Source organism: Balaenoptera acutorostrata, chromosome 20, assembly GCF_949987535.1.
Source record: "Balaenoptera acutorostrata chromosome 20, mBalAcu1.1, whole genome shotgun sequence".
NCBI lineage: Eukaryota > Metazoa > Chordata > Mammalia > Artiodactyla > Balaenopteridae > Balaenoptera > Balaenoptera acutorostrata.
Window position 1 is genome coordinate 55,778,099 of NC_080083.1, and position 16,731 is coordinate 55,794,829.

At 54.3% G+C, this 16,731-nt stretch overlaps 1 protein-coding gene across 11 annotated transcripts in view; it reads left to right on the top strand.

The window, feature by feature from the left end:
• MXRA7 (matrix remodeling associated 7) overlaps window positions 1-15,519 on the top strand; it is a 30,839-nt gene extending 15,320 nt beyond the window's left edge. The window contains exons 2-6 of one of the 11 annotated variants that reach the window (XR_009006376.1): window positions 718-777; window positions 1,088-1,212; window positions 5,356-5,452; window positions 6,485-6,565; window positions 10,388-10,443. Coding sequence is in view for 7 of the 11 variants with exons in the window: in XM_057536580.1 (XP_057392563.1) it covers window positions 718-777; window positions 1,088-1,212; window positions 5,356-5,452; window positions 13,885-14,040 (438 nt within the window). In the remaining 4 variants the exon portion in view is untranslated. Of the gene's footprint in view, window positions 1-713; window positions 778-1,087; window positions 1,213-5,352; window positions 5,453-6,484; window positions 6,566-10,387; window positions 11,678-13,884 lie in introns of those variants that run through there. The other 10 variants (XM_057536584.1, XR_009006377.1, XR_009006379.1 and 7 more) reach the window with 10 other exon arrangements.
• Window positions 15,520-16,731: the final 1,212 nt, after the last annotated feature.

Genomic DNA, 16,731 nt, shown 5'->3' on the forward strand with positions numbered 1-16,731 from the left:
TTTTGGGAAAATGGACCCTGAAATGGTCAGGGATGGAAACAATGTTAAAGGAAGCAGAGATGGAGCCTGTGACCACAAACGCAGCTTCTCTGTGACACCCAGCCCAGCCCGGACCCCAGAGAAGCCGCCAGCTTTCCTCTCGTGCCTTTTGTTCTACTCACTACAGCCAGGAGTGGGAGTCGCCAAGTCCACTTATCAAAGTGGCGTCCACCACTTGACCAGCACCCACCTGGAAAAGGCAAAGGCACTGAGGTGCAAAGGTCAAAAATTCAGGCACTGACATCCCTGTTTCCTTTTTTGCTTGTTTGTACGTTTTGGCCGCACCGCATGGCTTGCGGGATCTTAGTTCCCTGACCAGGGCTTGAATCTGAGCCCACGGCAGTGAAAGCGCCGAGTCCTAACCACCGGACCACCAGGGAGTTCCCGCTGGTGTCCCTGTTTCCACCTGCTGTTGACCGTGGCCCCCACTCAGGACAACGCGGGCGCTGTGAGTGGTCAGGCCGGCCCTGGGCGGCCCCTTCCTCTCCCCGCGACGCCCTGTCCGCCAGTGCCCCATCTCCCCGAGGCGGTCACCCGCTGCCGGTCCCCAAGCACATCTATCCTAAGAGCAGACCCAGGGGTCAGGTTGCTTTGACCGAGGGGTCAAACCCTGAATGACAGTATCAAAGAGTAAATCAGGTGCCCAGGCGCTGACCCCTGTCCTTGTCTTGCAGGAAGAGGAGCAGGAGCTGGATGGCGTGGAGGGTCCACCCCTGGCAGGGCCTGAGGAAGAAGACGGTGAGTGGGACCCGCACATCACTGCCCGCTGAGGCCAGCCTTATCGTGTCTGGCTGTGGAGGCTAGGCTGTGCCGTGGCCCTTTGGATTCCCCAGCTGAGGATTTGAGTGGCAGGATGAGGGGAGTGGATGGAGGGGGAGAGGATGGAGGAGAGGGGCTGAGAAGCCGTGTCTGGTGCAACCCAGAGGACACTGAGGCTGCAGCCCACTCCTCTCTGACCCCCTGCCTTCCTGGCACCCATCTCCCTGACCACCTACTTTGCTCTTTTGTGTTTTTTTTTGGCTGCACTGTGTGGCATGCGGGATCTTAGTTCCCCGACCAGGGATCGAACCCGAATCAGCGCCCCCTGCAGTGGAAGCGCGGAGTCTTAACCACTGGACCACCAGGGAAGTCCCTGCTTTGCTCTTTTGGCCTTTGCTTTTCCATTTATACAATGTGAGTTGTCTCCAAATACAGGTGGCCCATCACTGACCTTCTGTCTCCTGCAGTGCCTCTTAACTCCTTTCTCGTCCCCGATTTGCACATTTCACATTTCTCTCCAAATACCTCGGACCTATTTTATGGAGACTAAAGCCACTTACAGGGCCGCCTCCCAGCGTTCTGCAGGTTAAAGTCCCCCAGAGAGGAAACGCCTGATTCCCAAGCAGCTCTAGCTAACTAGCCAGACCTGCGTGGCCATCAGGTTCCAGGCAGCTAGGGGAAGAGAAGGGGAGTGACCGGGAGCATTGAGCAATTTGGACTTGACCGGGTAGAAGGCAGTGTGTTTGCTCTGGCCACCCACGGGGACCAGCGCCCCAGTTAGACAGGACCAGACGCGGTGTGGGGCTTCTGCTGATTCTGTCATGTTTTATTTCTTTAAAGAAAAAAAAAAAAAAAGCAGCAGCTGAAGCAAAAATAGCAAAATGTCAACATCTGTCAAATCTATGTGGCAAGTACACGGAGGACTTATTACTTGCTGTACTTTTGTGTACGTTCGAAATATTTCGTGGTTTTTTGAAAAGGGAGTCTGTTGCTGTGATTTTAAGTCAACAGCTGGCAGGAGCCCTGGAAAGAGAAGGTTGCAGGAATGCAGTAACCAGGGCTGGTGTGGGCCAGGCAGGCAGGGCTGGGCTGGGGGGTGGGAGCTGGGGACGATTCCCCTGAGGCCCAGCAGGGATGGGCCTTCAGTTTCTATCAATAGAGCCTTAGAGGAAGAGGGAGGGGCAGGAGGATGCAGGGGGGCGGGGGTTGGATGGGGTGGACATCAGCCCTTTGCCATGGGCTCTCCCTCTAGCAGTTGATTCTCCAGATCCTCTGCAGGAACCGTGGCCCTGGGGTCTGTCCCTGCCACGTTACTGGATCCCGTTCGTGATGTGGGGACGCACAAGGCAAGCACCAAGGCTGCTGGAGGCCCCTGCGCCAGGACAAGGGGAGGCTCAGCAGACCCCTCTTCTGAAACACTGTCAGACCCCCTAGACGTGCAGCCCCACACGCAGCCGCGTGCAGTGTCTCCGGGCCCTCCGTCCTTATCTCACTGCTGCTTCTGGACCTTGCCCATCCCCCAACCGCCTCCTCCCAGCCCTGACAAGGCGGAGGCAGGAGAGATTTAGGGCCCCAGCTGTCAGAAGAAAACGTGAGAGGCCCCCAGCCCCTCTGCAGTGAGCCGCTCAGTGTCCGCTAAGGTGCCTTCCCTAAGCCGCTGGGTGGATTCAGAAGACTGCAAGAGGAAGTCCCCCCTCCCAGGGGGCTCTCACGTTGAACCCTCCTGATCTAGCAAAATTGGAGGCTGCTGTGTATCCCTCGTCACACCATATGTGATTAAGTGAAAGCCTTTTCAAGTGGTTTGTTCTCTCTGGCTCGAAGCAGCATAATCAGACCAGCCCCACAGATTGAAACCTTGAGTAGTACCCAGCTGGCAGCATTTTTTATGTTTTATTTTTCTAAAACATAGCAACACAATGACCTTGAAGTCGAAGTTAATCCGTCTTCTTTGTCCGTTGCCTCTCTCTGAGGTCCAGAAGCCAGCATGGTTGCGAGCTCACTCTGAGACCAGCACCGTGTGATTCTGCCCCATGGCAGGTTCTTTCCTGACAACCAAAGACCCAGGCCCCTCAAACGGCGGCCCCAGATTACTCAGCATAGCTCTCAGATGCCCAGACACCGCAGTCCGAGCCCTGAGCCTTCAGAAGCTCCTGATGCTGCGGGCCCTTTGCTCATCAGCCTGAGCTGAGCTCAGCCTGGAGGGAAGAGAAGCTGATGGGAGCGGGGTCTCCGGGGCGGGGGGGTCGGGGGGAGTCATCCTGTCTGCGCTGAGCCCCAGCCCCAGCTCACCAGGAGGAAGAACCAAGGCCTCCCCTGGCAGCCTGGCTTCTCACCCCGTGTCCTCCTTTCCCCTTGCTTCCTGCCCCCCGCTTCACTGGCTTCCTTGCTTTGCTGGATCTGTCTTCCCAGACCTGCAGCATCACCTGTAAAGCCCTTCCTGACACCCACCCCCCCACCGCAAACTTCCAAGCAGCCCCCTCCCTGCCTCTCTCTCCCCTCCTGCTGTCCTTTTCTGAAGAGCTCTCAGGACCTACTGCAAACTTTGTATTTTATTTTATTTTACTTGTTTATTTATAAGATTTTTTAATGTGGACCTTTTTTAAGTCTTTTTTTGGCCGCGAGGCATGTGGGATCTTAGCTCCCCGACCAGGGATCAAACCTGCACCCCCTGCAATGGAAGGCGAAGTCTTGACCGCTGGGCCGCCAGGGAAGTCCCAGACTCTGTATTTTCATTGCTCATCTTTGCTTGCTGTATGTTCTCTTCGCTGCTAAGTCCCCAGCACCGAGCAAAGTGCTCACTGAGTATTTGCTGAATGAATGAAGAGCGAGTTAATCCTGGTACAAACATGCTAACTGCTTCCTAAGGCAAGGGCTCAGCCCTGGCGGCCAGATTCTCCTGCAAAGTCAGGCTGTGGTGAGAGCAAACACCACCCCAGCTACAATGCCTGGGTTCTGAATTTGCATCCAGAACCTTCTTTTAGCCCAGAGAGAACTCGAATCTCAGAGGCTGCAGCCTTTTCCTCCCTGGAGCCCACATCAGCCTGTCTGATCACTCGGGACAGCTGCCAGCTGGAGGAGGTCCGGGTGGCCCCAGGGCAGGATGTGGGGGTGTTTGAGATCCCTGACACTGAAGTGACATAGAACAGAAGTGAAAAAGAATACATCCGTGTGGGAGGGTGATTTGCTGGTCTTGCGTTTCCCATACTCAATTCTTTGTACATTAACCGAAATTAGATAAGACAAGCACTGAGCCTCTATCCCCGAGGCTGACCAGAGGCCATCTACCCTCCACATGCTGGGCTGAAGGACCACATAAGGGCATTGCTTCCTAAGGGAACTCTCTCCACCTGGACACTCAGCCAGGGGAATGCTCTAGAGCTCTTTCCTCTTCTGCCCTTGCAGCCTTCACCTGTACATGCTGCCTCCTCTGGCCTGGCTTCCCTCCATGTCACACGTCCCTGTTTTCCTCTGTCCACACCCCCTGGTGTGCCTTCTTCAGGCTTCTAGAGCTGCCCTTTCATTTGTTATAAAGCAGCTACGGGGTCTGCTCTGGGACTGGCAAACCTGGGTACACCCGTTCAGCAATAAGTACTGGGGGGTTTTGGTTTGGTTTTTTCAGTTTTTTGGGTTTTGACCACACCACGTGGCTTGCAGGATCTTAGTTCCCCGACCAGGGATTGAACCCCGCCCTCGGCAGTGAAAGCACCGAGTCCTAACCACTGGGCCGCCAGGCAGTTCCCTAAGTGCTGGTTTTAATGACCGATTTGAACACCGTGTGAACAAGCCACATCATTCCCATGTCCCGTTGTGGGCTGCATGCGTTGTTTCAGATTTTTAATAACTGGTTGCGGGGAGGGGCATAGAGAGAAGGGGCCTGCCGACAGGACGCCCCTGGACGGCAGGGCGGGCACCCCGAAGCCTGGGAGACCCGAGGACCTTGGCAGGAGGGTCGGGGGTCCCTGCAGCCTTCCGGACCTGGGACCCGAGGAGAGGCAGGGAACGCAGCGCCTTAGCACAGTCTGCTTCCCAGAGATAAGCGCCCTCCGACTGTGTAATTAGCACAGCAGTCATGGGGAAGGGGGGGTTCAGGATGAGGGGGAGAAAAGCCTTGCGGGCGGCTGCTTGGCCAGAGCCCTTGCGGGAGAGGGGCCCACAGGCAGCTCTGTGGACGGCTCAACCTGGTCTTGGAAGGGAACCGGCCTTTGGTGGATGGAACCGAATAGCATGGGCGGGGGTGGGGCGGCAATGCTCGCTTCACTCCGGCTGCCTCATCCCGGGTTCAAGTTCCCAAAAGAGTTCCTAAGCGGAAGGGGTGTGGGGGGAGGACCTGCCAGGCTCAGGAGAGGGTGAGCAGATGTTGTGGGCGTCCAGCCCTCTCTGAGGCTTAGGTGAGCTGGCCCGGGGTGGGCGTGGGGCCCATCTGCCCCTCTTTGAAGCCGGGGCACCCTCTCTGGCCCAGGTGGTTCTTTGGAAACGCTTCTTTGGAAGGGAAAGGGGCCTGAAGTTGCAGGCAGGCCCAGCACCCTAACTGGCTCTTACTGGGTGTCCTCTCTGCAGGCGGAGAGGCCTTCTCCTTCAAATACAGCCCCGGGAAGCTGAGGGGAAACCAGTACAAGAAGATGATGACCAAGGAGGAACTGGAGGAGGAACAGAGGTAGGCCGCCCACCCTCTTCAGGGTCGCTCAGCTTTCTCCAGTACCGGTGCCGCCGTGAGCCCCCTTCGTTGTATGCGGGAGAGGAGGAGGGCCTCCTGTAAGCTTTGCCAGCCCCCCACGCTTCCATTTCCATTTTAGGGTTTTCTCCCCCCTGTCCTGGCAATATTCGGCCAGGCTCGATTTCCCCCAACAGTCCCCTTGGGGCCCTCGGGAGGAGTGTGTGACGGTGACAGGGGGAGGGTGGCCGAGCCCCTTCTTGCACCCCGCCCCTCCTCCGCCAAAAGGGAAAAAGCAGATGCCTGGGAAGAGCCTGGAGCAGATCCGGCTGTTCACTTACACGGAGGGTTCATGACAAAACCAATCCATCACTGCAGGACAGAGCGTGATTCTTCCTGCTCATCCACTGGGCCACCAAGCCCCCCCAGCACCCCCCAAGCCCCCAGCCCAGGGCCAGCAGTCATTTTTCATCTGTTCTGCTCCACGGAGCTCTGGGCAGTTGCAGCCACGCAGCTCCTCATTTTTAGAACTGGGCTCTTCCCCCGCCAGCCCCCAGCCGGGCACCCATGCACACCCCTGGGCTTCCCTCCTAAGGAGCAGCGGGGACAGGCCATGGGGGAGAACCAGTGGTCTGGGCCTGGGGTCCTCCGGTTTAAGCACAAACCTAAATGGGGGCCTGTGTTTTCTGAGCCCAGCAACCCGGAGGGGCTGGGTGATCACCCCCTACTTCCTAGCTAGCGTAAGCTGGGTTCTAGGGTCAGGAGTGGAGGCTTTATTATTCCAGGATGCAGATCTCAGCTACCCTCTCATTACTGCCAAGCCACCCTGTATCTGTCGAGTCAGAAGGCACTGTGCCCACGAGAACCCCCTTTCCCCTCCCGGAGCTGTTGCCAGTCCTTCCACACCTGGCCCGGAAGGCTCATCACCGGGGGCGGAGGGGTGGCAGGGGGAGCCCAGCCTGGGGAAGCCCCCCACTCCTCGGTGCCCAGCCTCTGCCTCTGGGTGTGATCCGGTTTGCTGCCTTTATATTTCAGGATTGAGCTGACCTCTGACCTCACTTCCCTGTAGCAAGTTCCTTAGGTCCTGAGCCACAAATATTCTTGCAAATCCTTTTGGTAAGGAGACTGACTTCTAGATTAGTGGTGCCTCCCCTCATCCTGTCTGTTACTGTGTCCCCATCACGACTGACTGTGGTCCAAACCTCTCCTCCTCCGCTGCCTTCATAACCAGTAATTCATTTCTGTGCACCCGGGCCTGCTCATTCTTCTCCAGCGCAGGGCTCCTGGGTCAACAGGCTCCCTTCCCAGGGCTGCAGGGTTCTTGGAGGCCCAGTTCACGCAAGTCCCTCCTGGGCCTAATGGGCCAGCTGGTTGGAGGGCCAGCGCCCCCTTGTGAGGCTGGGGAGGGACTGTCTTCCGCTGGACTGCGTGGTGTCACCCCTGCAGCTTTCATCTTTCCCTGAGAAGGCAGAAGGTGCCCGGCAGAAACCCTGTGCCCCCAGGCTGTGGGTCAGGCAGGGCGTTACGATCAGAGCAAGGGCTGACGGACTGCAGCCCTGTTCGTGTAACTCCAGCGTGACTGGAACAGGGCTGCGGCCACTGTTTTTCTGGGGTCTGTGGCAGCTTTTGCACTGCAGTGGCTGAGCTGAGTAGTTGCAGAGGGACCGCATGGCCCACAGAGCTGAAAAGAGTCAGTATGTGGCCCTTTCCAGAAAAGGTGTGCAGCCCCAGAGTTAAGGCTGGAGGGGGCTTGACGTGCCTGTGGTCCCGCGAAGGGCCCTGTGGACAGAGCCTGTGACCGGGACCCTGGCCTTATTCTGTGCGCTCTGCGGAGACGAAGGGCCATTAGGAGAGGCCAGTGAGCCGACTCAGTGGCAGGGCTCGGGCCGGGGTCAGACTGCCACCGTCCCTGGGTTCAGGGCTGGGACCTCGGGGAGGGAGAGGGAAGGTCCTTCCTCCATCGTGTTCAGACAGCAGGCTCTGCGTTGCCCAGGAGGGTCTTTCCCTACTGGATCTTTGGGGGTCTCTAGACGAGTGGTTCACGCTGAGCTATTCTGCGGGGTCGAGACTGCCCAAGCGCTGCTCTTGGGGTGAGGGCTTCTCACCTCCTCGCCTGCAGGCTTGGTTATCACAGTCGTGCTTGAGCTGAGAAGGAGGGACTGGTGGACTTCATGGTGAACATGGTCCTCCCAGGGTGGGGCTGGAGTTCATGTTCACTCTCTTCACTGCCCCTCCCAGCATGCTCCTGTGGCTGTCCGACACGTCTGCCTGTGAGGTCCGCTTGCTCCCTCCTGCCCCTGTACGTGGTCAGCCCACTCAGCACTGCATGGGGCCCCTGCCACCCAGCCCTCTCGCATGTTCCCCGCATGGTGATGCTTGGGGTTGCAGAGGCTGGCAAGTGTGGCTTTGCGTTTTCATCTACAGCACGATAGTTCCAGTGGGGACCAGGAAAGCTGACGGGTGTGAGACAGCTCTGGTCCCAGCTGAGTCTAGGAAACTGCCTTGGGATTGTCAGTATGAAAAATATTGTCAAACCACTAAAACCACAGGCCAGTGAAAAGTGTGTGCTCTTCTTTGCCTGTCAAATTCTTCTTGACCAAACTCTGCTTGTTTCTAATTCCCTTCCTGGCATTCAGGGTCCCCGTCAAGTTGCAAGCTGGTTAAAAACTCATGCTGCAAACCCCTGACTTTAAATTCTTTACCTCGGCCAGCACAGCAGTATCTAGACCCTAAATCTTTAGTAGTCACAAGACCCAGACTTCCTCAGAAGCTGCAGTTCACAAGTTTTCAGGGCATGGCACTTGGTACGCAGGACCCAGAGAAAGAGACCCCAGATTCGTTCCTCCACGTGGTTAATAATTGGGCGTTCCCATCCCTGGGGCAGCTCACAGATGAGATTCCTTCTGCCCAAGGGGCAGAAAGTGTAAGGTTTGTAAATCCAGAGACATGCTGCTTAAGAAAGACCCTGCTTCCTCACCATCTGCCCACCTCCTGCTGGGTCTCCCCTGGGGCTGGGGCTCACAGGCTCCCTCAGCACCCGCCTCTGCCGGGATGGGGGTGCCCCTGCGTTCCCCCCGCAGCTCTTCTGGGAGGTGCCACGTCCAGCCTCAGCGTGGCTGGGACCCTGGGCTTGCAGGTTACGACTGCTCCCCGCAGCAAGATGCCACCCCCTCACCCCCAGGGCCAGTGAAGCTGGCGAGCCTGGCTGACTTCTAGCTCGGCAGCAAAAGGAAAAGGCACCATCGGCTACTCCTTTCCTTGTACACCGTCCCTTCTTCCCATATTCTGGGCCAGGGGAAAAGTGGAACCCAGGAGGTAGACTAGGTTGGCTCTGATAGTGAGGACCCAGGACCCCAGCACCCATTCCATTCTGAAGGTCCCCAGGACTGGCCTGACGTTTCTGGAAGTGGACACCACTCTAGTGGATGGTGTTTTGAAATGCATAACTGGCAAGGGTGAATGGATATTCTCCTGCTTTCTGCCCTCTGATGGGTCCACAAACCATCCACCGGTGTGAATTTCTAGGAACATGTGCTGCTCACCTCCACATGAGGGCGCCAGAGGGATAAAATTGAATCCCACCGGTTTCCCTCAGTGCTCACCTGGCTAAACCAGTGCTTCTGGCATTTCCCTTACAAAAGGTGGGCACACCATTTGTGTCATCTGGGGAGCACATTTCCTTGGAAGCCACTGTCCCCAGAAGGGACAAAACCTACCCAGCAGGGATAAGAAATAATCTATGGTGAGAGGACCGGCCCAGAGAGGACCAGCCCAGAGCGGCCACAAAGCTGAGGATCTGACCCTCACGATCTGACCTGCCTAACAAAGTGTCTGTGGAACCCTACCTGCCCACCGACCTACATGTGGACCCCGTGCCCAACAACACACCTGTGGTACCCTCCCTGCCCAACTACCTAATTGAGGACCCTCCGTGTTAAACTATGCACAAGTGGGCCCCGACCTGCCCACCTACCTAACTGAGGATGCTCCCCATCTAACTACCCACGTGTGGGACCCGACTTGCTCAGCCACCTACATGTGGGACCCAAACTGCCCACACACCAACATGTGGTACCCTCCCTGCCCAGCTACCTACTGTGGGACCCTCCCTGCCCAGCTACCTAATTGAGGACCCTCCCTGCCTAACCACCCACATGTGAGACTCGAACTGCCCAAATACCTGTAAGTGGGACCCTCCCTGCCAACTACCTACAAGTGGGCTTCAACCTGCTCAACTACCCACATGGGCACCCGAACTGCCCAAATACCTAAATGAGAGACCTGCCCTGCCCAAGTATTTACTCTGGGACCCTACCTGCCCGACTACCTGAAGTCTGACACTCCCTGCCTAACTACCTATAGTGGGACCCTACCTGTTAAACTATGTACAAGTGGGCCCTGAGCTGCTCAGCTATCTTACTGAGGATGCTCCCTGACCAGCTACCTGCAAGTGGGCCCTGACCTGCCTCACTCCTACATGTGGGACCCAACCTGTACAACTGCCTAAATGAGGGCCCTGACCTGCTCAACTACCAACGTGTAGGACCCTCCCTGCCCAACTACCTGCAATGCCACCCTGCCTGCTAAACAACCTACAGGTGGGCCCTGACCTGCCCAACTATATAATTGAGGACCCTCCCTGCCTAATTACCCATGTGTGGGACTCGACCCACTCAACCACCCACATGTGGGACCTGACCTGCCCCTGTAGGCCTTGCAGACTTGGAACGGGGTCTCGGGCTGGCTTTGGTTAGTGGGCTCTCCTGCAGCAGGTGATGAGAGGCAAACTCCCCTGGGTCTGAATCCCAGCGTCTGGGCTGGCTTCTGCAATTCCAGACGTTCCCCTTCCTCACCCCGTTACCCCCTTTCCTTTCCTGCAGTACTTGTAAGATGGCATGAGTGAAATAAATTATCTTTTCTCCTTATTTCTCTTTACAGAACCGAGGAATAATGAAGTTATCCTTAGCCTCCTCCTAAAGGCTTTTCCTTTTGGCATCTTAAAACTTGAGAGATAAAGCGGAATCCCCAGAGAGGAGCCAGCAGGCTCCTGGGGCGCATTTTCCTGCATAAATCTGCCGGGACTAGGCCCCCATCCAGGACTTTCCTTGGCTGGGAGGATCCCGAATGCCCGTGGCGCTCCCCTGTAGAGGCGTTCCTCCCTGTCTGCCTGGATTGCTTTGTTAAGCTGAAGGGTTTTCCTGGATTTTTATTTTCCTTGTCACTCAGCCTTCCTGTCCACACACGCTTTGCACCTGAGATATCACCAGGGTCAGCAATGCCATCATCTTAAAATCGGTATAGTTTCATTCCAGCCCTCCTGCTTTTCATCACCAAAGCCAAACCAGGAAAGACTCTGAGGTGTGATGGACAAATGAGGGAGAGAGCTGCCTGTGCTCGCTGGCTGGTCGGGGCGGTCGACTGCCCTCCTTCCCCTTGGGGCCCACTCCCCTCTCTGTCTTCGGCTGGCTCGGCTGTGGGGGCGAGAGCCCGATGATTGATGAGTGGGCAGCAAAGAACCAGAACCAGCTGTTGACTTCCTCTTGCCCTTACCCTCCGTTGAGAGCAGGCTCGGATCCAGCCCGCTTGTTGCTAAGAGGCCTTTTCATTGATGTTCCTGCCAGCTCAGCGGAATCTCCACCTTCGCTTTGGCAGAAGCAATAATGATAGTGTTCGCTTAAAACAGCTGTCTCAATTCTGCCTTTTCCTAGGTTTCATAGATGAGTTAGAACTTCTCCAGATAATCAGATCAGTCCCAGATTCATTTCTTGGAATTTTATATTTGACAATATTTATACTATACCAAACTAATCTGCAGTTTTTAGATGTGTTGGTTAAAACATTTTTTGAAAGCAGTTAAGTTTATAGAAAATTTTTTTTTTTTCCTATTTAGTGGAAGGCCGGGAAATGTCCACTGTCAGCCTAGGGCATGGTACATTCCCAGGGACCTTCTCCTCTGGGTCTAATACCTTAGGTTCACGGGTTTAGGACAGAACAGGCAACAAAGCAACAGCCACACAGAGCCATGTAGCCCGCCCCACACAGCAGCAGCAACAGTGATTTCCTTGTCCAGGCCGGGGTCTGACTGAAAAATAGGTGACTCCTTCCAGGTTAAGTTTGTCTGGACACCTTCTGAACGTGGCTTGTAGGCACCAAGCCTCACATTCTCCCGATGGCTTGGATCTGTGTATTCAGCCTTTCTTCAGTCCAATAAACTTTGAGTAGATGGTCTTGATTACTGTGTGTTTATTTCAGTTTTGCTTTATTTTTTAAAAAATCATCTTTTTGAACCCATTAAAATTTGAGCTGTCTTTCAACTTGTGCCTGTTGTTACTCTCCAGCAGAGTGCGAAGTCCTAGGCCCACCCTCTTAAAACTATGCAAGCGCCATGGCCATTAAGAGACACACAAGAGGATTTGTGTTCCTTTGGGGGGATGCCCACTCATACATCTGGATTGTGATTCCTTCCAAAGAGCTGAACACACAGCCTGTCAATTCACAGTACTCCTTTCTTCAGGCGGTAGGGTATCGCGTACTTCTCACAGGCGCCTTCTCCTCCAGACAGGAAAGCAGATTGTAGAAATAACTTTCCCAGCGTGACTAAGACAGGCTTGGATTTGGGACTTCGGTATTTCAGCTTCTAGATGCTGCTGCAGTCAGAAAACCAACTGTTTCCTGTTTGGGAGATATGGGGTTACTGCAGAGGAATATGTTAGGACAAACGTAAGACCAGACATCGATCGGATCCCCCTCTAGGCAGGGTTGGGGTGCTGGTGGGGCAGTGCTGTGCCCTGCAGGGCCAGGGTGGCCAGAGGCTGTGCCGAAGCTCTGCCTCCTGGTGGGTCTTCAGGGACCAGAGCAGACCCTGCCGTTCGGTTTACATCCTCTGAAGGGGGCCCGTGCCGAGCCAGTAGGGCGGTGTGGAGGGGGGAACCGCAGAAGCCTGAAACCGAACGGGGAGCCCATGCCAGCACACAGCGCCCAGCCTCGCTGACGAGCACAGCACAGCAGAACAAACAAGAAGCAAACCGTGGCTGCAGAGTCTCACCCCACCCTTTCATGTTTGCACTCGTGGGCGGTGTCCCGTGCTGATCCGATGGCGTGGCCAGCTGCAGAGAGATAACATCACTCCCAGCATTCCCCCGGCCCCCCAGCCCGTGTGTGGTGAACATAAAGCCTATCTCCAGCCAGGCCTGTTCCCTGGTAAAAGGGCCAGGGCCCCCGCTGGCTATAAGGTGTCTTTGTGCAAACTGGAAAGAGGCGCCCCTTCCTCTGGGCAGCGAGACCCCACACCCACCCTTGCCCCTGGGCCAAGCACCCTGTGCACACATCTGTATGCTCCCATTTCCCAGCCAATTGTGTTTTCTTCTTCCTCCACTTTTGGCTCATCCCTCTAAACGAAGGCTGTTTCTAACATGTCTCTTCATAGGCTCTCCAGCCGCCTAGTGGAACACCTCTGCTTCCTCGTGGCCTCCCAGGGGGGTGTGCAGTCAACATCAAAAAGAGGCCCAGGAATTCCCCGGGTTTTTTTTTTGTTTTTTTTTTTTTTTAATTTTTTTATAGCTACTTTATTTATTTATTTATTTATTTTTGGCTGTGTTGGGTCTTCGGTTCGTGCGAGGGCTTTCTCCAGTTGCGGCAAGTGGGGGCCACTCTTCATCGTGGTGCGGGGACCACTCTTCATCGCGGTGCGCGGGCCTCTCACCATCGCAGCCCCTCCCGCTGCGGGGCACAGGCTCCAGACGCGCAGGCTCAGCAGCCGTGGCCCACGGGCCCAGCCGCTCCGCGGCATGTGGGATCTTCCCAGACCAGGGCTCGAACCCGTGTCCCCTGCATTAGCAGGCAGACTCTCAACCACTGCGCCACCAGGGAAGCCCTCCCCGGGTTTTTTTTGATTTGGTTTTTTTTTAGACCAAATCAGCTCCTGTGTTAAGAGTGGGTTTGTTTGGGTTTTTAAAATTAATTAATTAATTTATTTTTGGCTGCGTTGGGTCTTCGTTGCTGCGCGCGGGCTTTCTCTAGTTGCGGCGGGCGGGGGCTACTCTTCGTTGTGGTGCGCGGGCTTCTCATTGCGGTGGCTTCTCTTGTTGCGGAGCACGGACTCTAGGCGCGCGGGCTTCAGTAGTCGTGGTGCCCGGGCTCTAGAGCGCAGGCTCAGTAGTTGCGGCACACGGGCTTAGTTGCTCTGCAGCATGTGGGATCTTCCCGGACCAGGGCTCAAACCCGTGTCCCCTGCATTGGCAGGCGGATTCTTAACCACTGCGCCACCAGGGAAACCCAAGAGTGGGTTTTGTTTTAGTTTCATTTTCTTCTTACTCTGGAAAGCAAAGCAGTAATACAGGAGTGAGGAGTGTCCCGACTCCACGGGATGTGCACGGTCTCTCTCTCTCCCCTGGTTTGGGAGCATCTTTTTCCTCTTTATCCTTTCTTCTTGACAGAGTTCAGAAAGAACAGCTGGCTGCCATCTTCAAGCTCATGAAGGACAACAAGGAAACATTTGGCGAGATGTCAGATGGCGATGTGCAGGAGCAGCTCCGGCTCTACGACATGTAGGGGCCTCCACCCGGCAAGACGCCGCGACGGCTGGGCCGTGACTCTACCCCGACCCGGGACCCAAGCCCGTGCCATTCTCAGACTTTTGTAGGCTTCATTTTATCTTATATACATAGATGTAGAGGTAGATCATATACAGAGTTGCTCAGTTCTTGCAATTTAGATATCATGTCACAGGAATCAGGACTGTTGTCTTCAGAGAAGAAAAATCCCTGACTTGTTTGGCTTCTGCCTGCTGGTGAGCTTCCAGCTGTCACATGGGCTCCCCTCCGAGGCTGTCATCTGATCCAAATTAGACCTTCCGTGCAGACCCTGAGCAGGCAGCGGCCCAGAAGGGCTGGCTCGAAGCCTCAGCATCCCCAGCACATGGTGTGGAAAGGATTCAGGGGTGCTGTGGGATGAGTATCAGGTCCCACTGCCCAAGCATCCAGTCTAATAACACTATACCTTCTTCTTCCTTAGAAGGATTTCTGGACACTTCTGTAACTGTATGGAAGCAAGCAGTAGGGGAGCATCCCTAAAAAGCAAAAAGTCTGATTCAAAGACTCACCTTTGATCCTGGACCAAAGCAACAGTATCAGAGTTAAGACCCTCTAAGTTTCTCTTATTTAAGCGTGAGACTTACTTTATATATAATTAAGACTTCTATGAGTGCTTATCACACACCTAGACCTGTGCTAGACACTGTCAATGGAAATAAAATACACAACACAGTCCTACCTTTAGAGATTAAAGTTGTGTGGAGGGGAATTCCCTGGCGGTCCAGTGGCTAGGACTCGGCGCTTTCACTGCTGAGGGTACGGGTTCAATCCCTGGTTGGGGAACTAAGAAGCTGCAAGCCGTGGTGCGGCCAAAAATAAATAAATACATAAAAATAAAGTCCTTTGGAGAAGCCAGGCATGTGTACAGGAAAAGAGAACCTCACAAGTCAGCATTCAATAAAATGCCAAAATGACCTCACAGAGAGAGTCTGGGCCACCTTAGCACATCAGTAAAGTTCAGTGAGTCAGTGAGTAAATGACGACGGAAATAACAGCGATTCTTCCGTTCTGCCCAGGTCCTGTATCTGATCACCCCACTGGCAGAAAAATTCGTAGCAAGCTGAATTTAGGAGGGTACGCTAAAGGGACAACCTAAGAAAGTTCTTGAGAATATTTTTTATTTGCTGAAATAAAACTAAACACACGAAATTAAAAGAAGCAGTGGCGTTTTACGTACCACAATTTAATAATTATCACGGGATCACAGTGAACCTTCTTTCATCCTCTCTTGCTTGTTAGGGTTTTTCCCAGGCCTCCCCCCACCCCCACATCACTGTAACTGCTTTTGCTTCTTTGCTGACAATCCATAGCAGGAGGGTCTGATCTGTGTGTCTGTTGTTATATCCAAATGTCAGTTCTTTTTTTCTTTTTTTAAAAAATATTTTTATCTTTTTTGTTACTGCTTTTTAAAAATGTTATGATTTAAGTATCGTTTGTTCCGTCTCTCAGGTCCCAAGGACCCCCCTGCGTTGTTTTTTATCTCCCTGCCCCCTAAATGCATGTCAGCAGAACTTGCACTGCCCTGTAACCACTTTACATCTCTTTCTTCACCTTCTTCTTCCAGTCCTTCTCTGATTATACCAAACAAACAGGAATGACTCGTGGGTAGTGAGTCAAAATTCTCATGGCTATGGGAAAAGTAAACTGAAGGAACTTTTCTATACTTGGTTCAGCTAAGATGTTCCAACTGCAAAGAACTGAAAACTCCAACTCAATTGTCTTAAACAAAAGGAGAATTAGGGCACAGGAGGAGTCCAAAGGCAGAATGCCTGTAGGTCCATTAGGGTCAGGGCCCAAGCTGTATTTCTCTTAGCTTGGTCTTCCTTGCACTGTGGGCTTTTGTCACTGACCAGCTCTCCTCATGGTTGCAAGATGGCTGCAGGAGTTCAGATATCACATCCAGGAGCAGGAAAAGGGCCATCTCTTCTTTGTGTCCTAGGAGTGAGGGAACCAATTCAGGTGCACCCTCCCCTTTTGGGTCCCAATTGGCCAGAATGTCATGTGTTCGTGACTTCACCAATCACTAGCAAGGAGATGGGACCACCATGGTTGGCTGAGATGCCTGGGGCTGGGGCCAGCATCCCCTGAACACTTAGCCATCCAGAGGAGGGGGCCACTGGACCTCACTGGGGCTCTGTGAGAAAGGGGTGGGAGGCATGGGTACTGGGTAGACAGGACCTGTCACCTGGTGGGGACTTGAAAGCCAGTGACTGGAGTGCCCAGAACATGTGACACTCTTCCTGGGTGGTGGTTCTGTTGCCCAGGTTCCGGGCCTCTGATGCTTTGTGGAAGCACTGCTGGCTTGCTACAGCTGTTGGGCGGCTCTAATGCCATTTCCGGATAAGCTCCATCTTCTGTTTATATGATTTCTGTCACTCCATCTGCTTCACTGGCACACCAGTGGCCAGAAGAGTCCTCTTAAAACAAAACCCATTTCCAACTGACACCCATATGTCCCACCAGATCTCAGTATTGCTACTAGTCAGGAAAATCAAAGCACCTTCGAAAAAATGTACCTGCAGACTCAGAACTTGTTCTTAAAAGTTCCCGGGAGTCAATGCGAGAACTTAACAGATGACCATAAGATAACAGCGCACCCTGCAAGCTGAAAGCAAGAGGAAACATTTGTTTGTTCACAAGCGTCGGGAGGAAGAAAAATCGATACCATCAGGGCCACTGCATCGTCCTTAA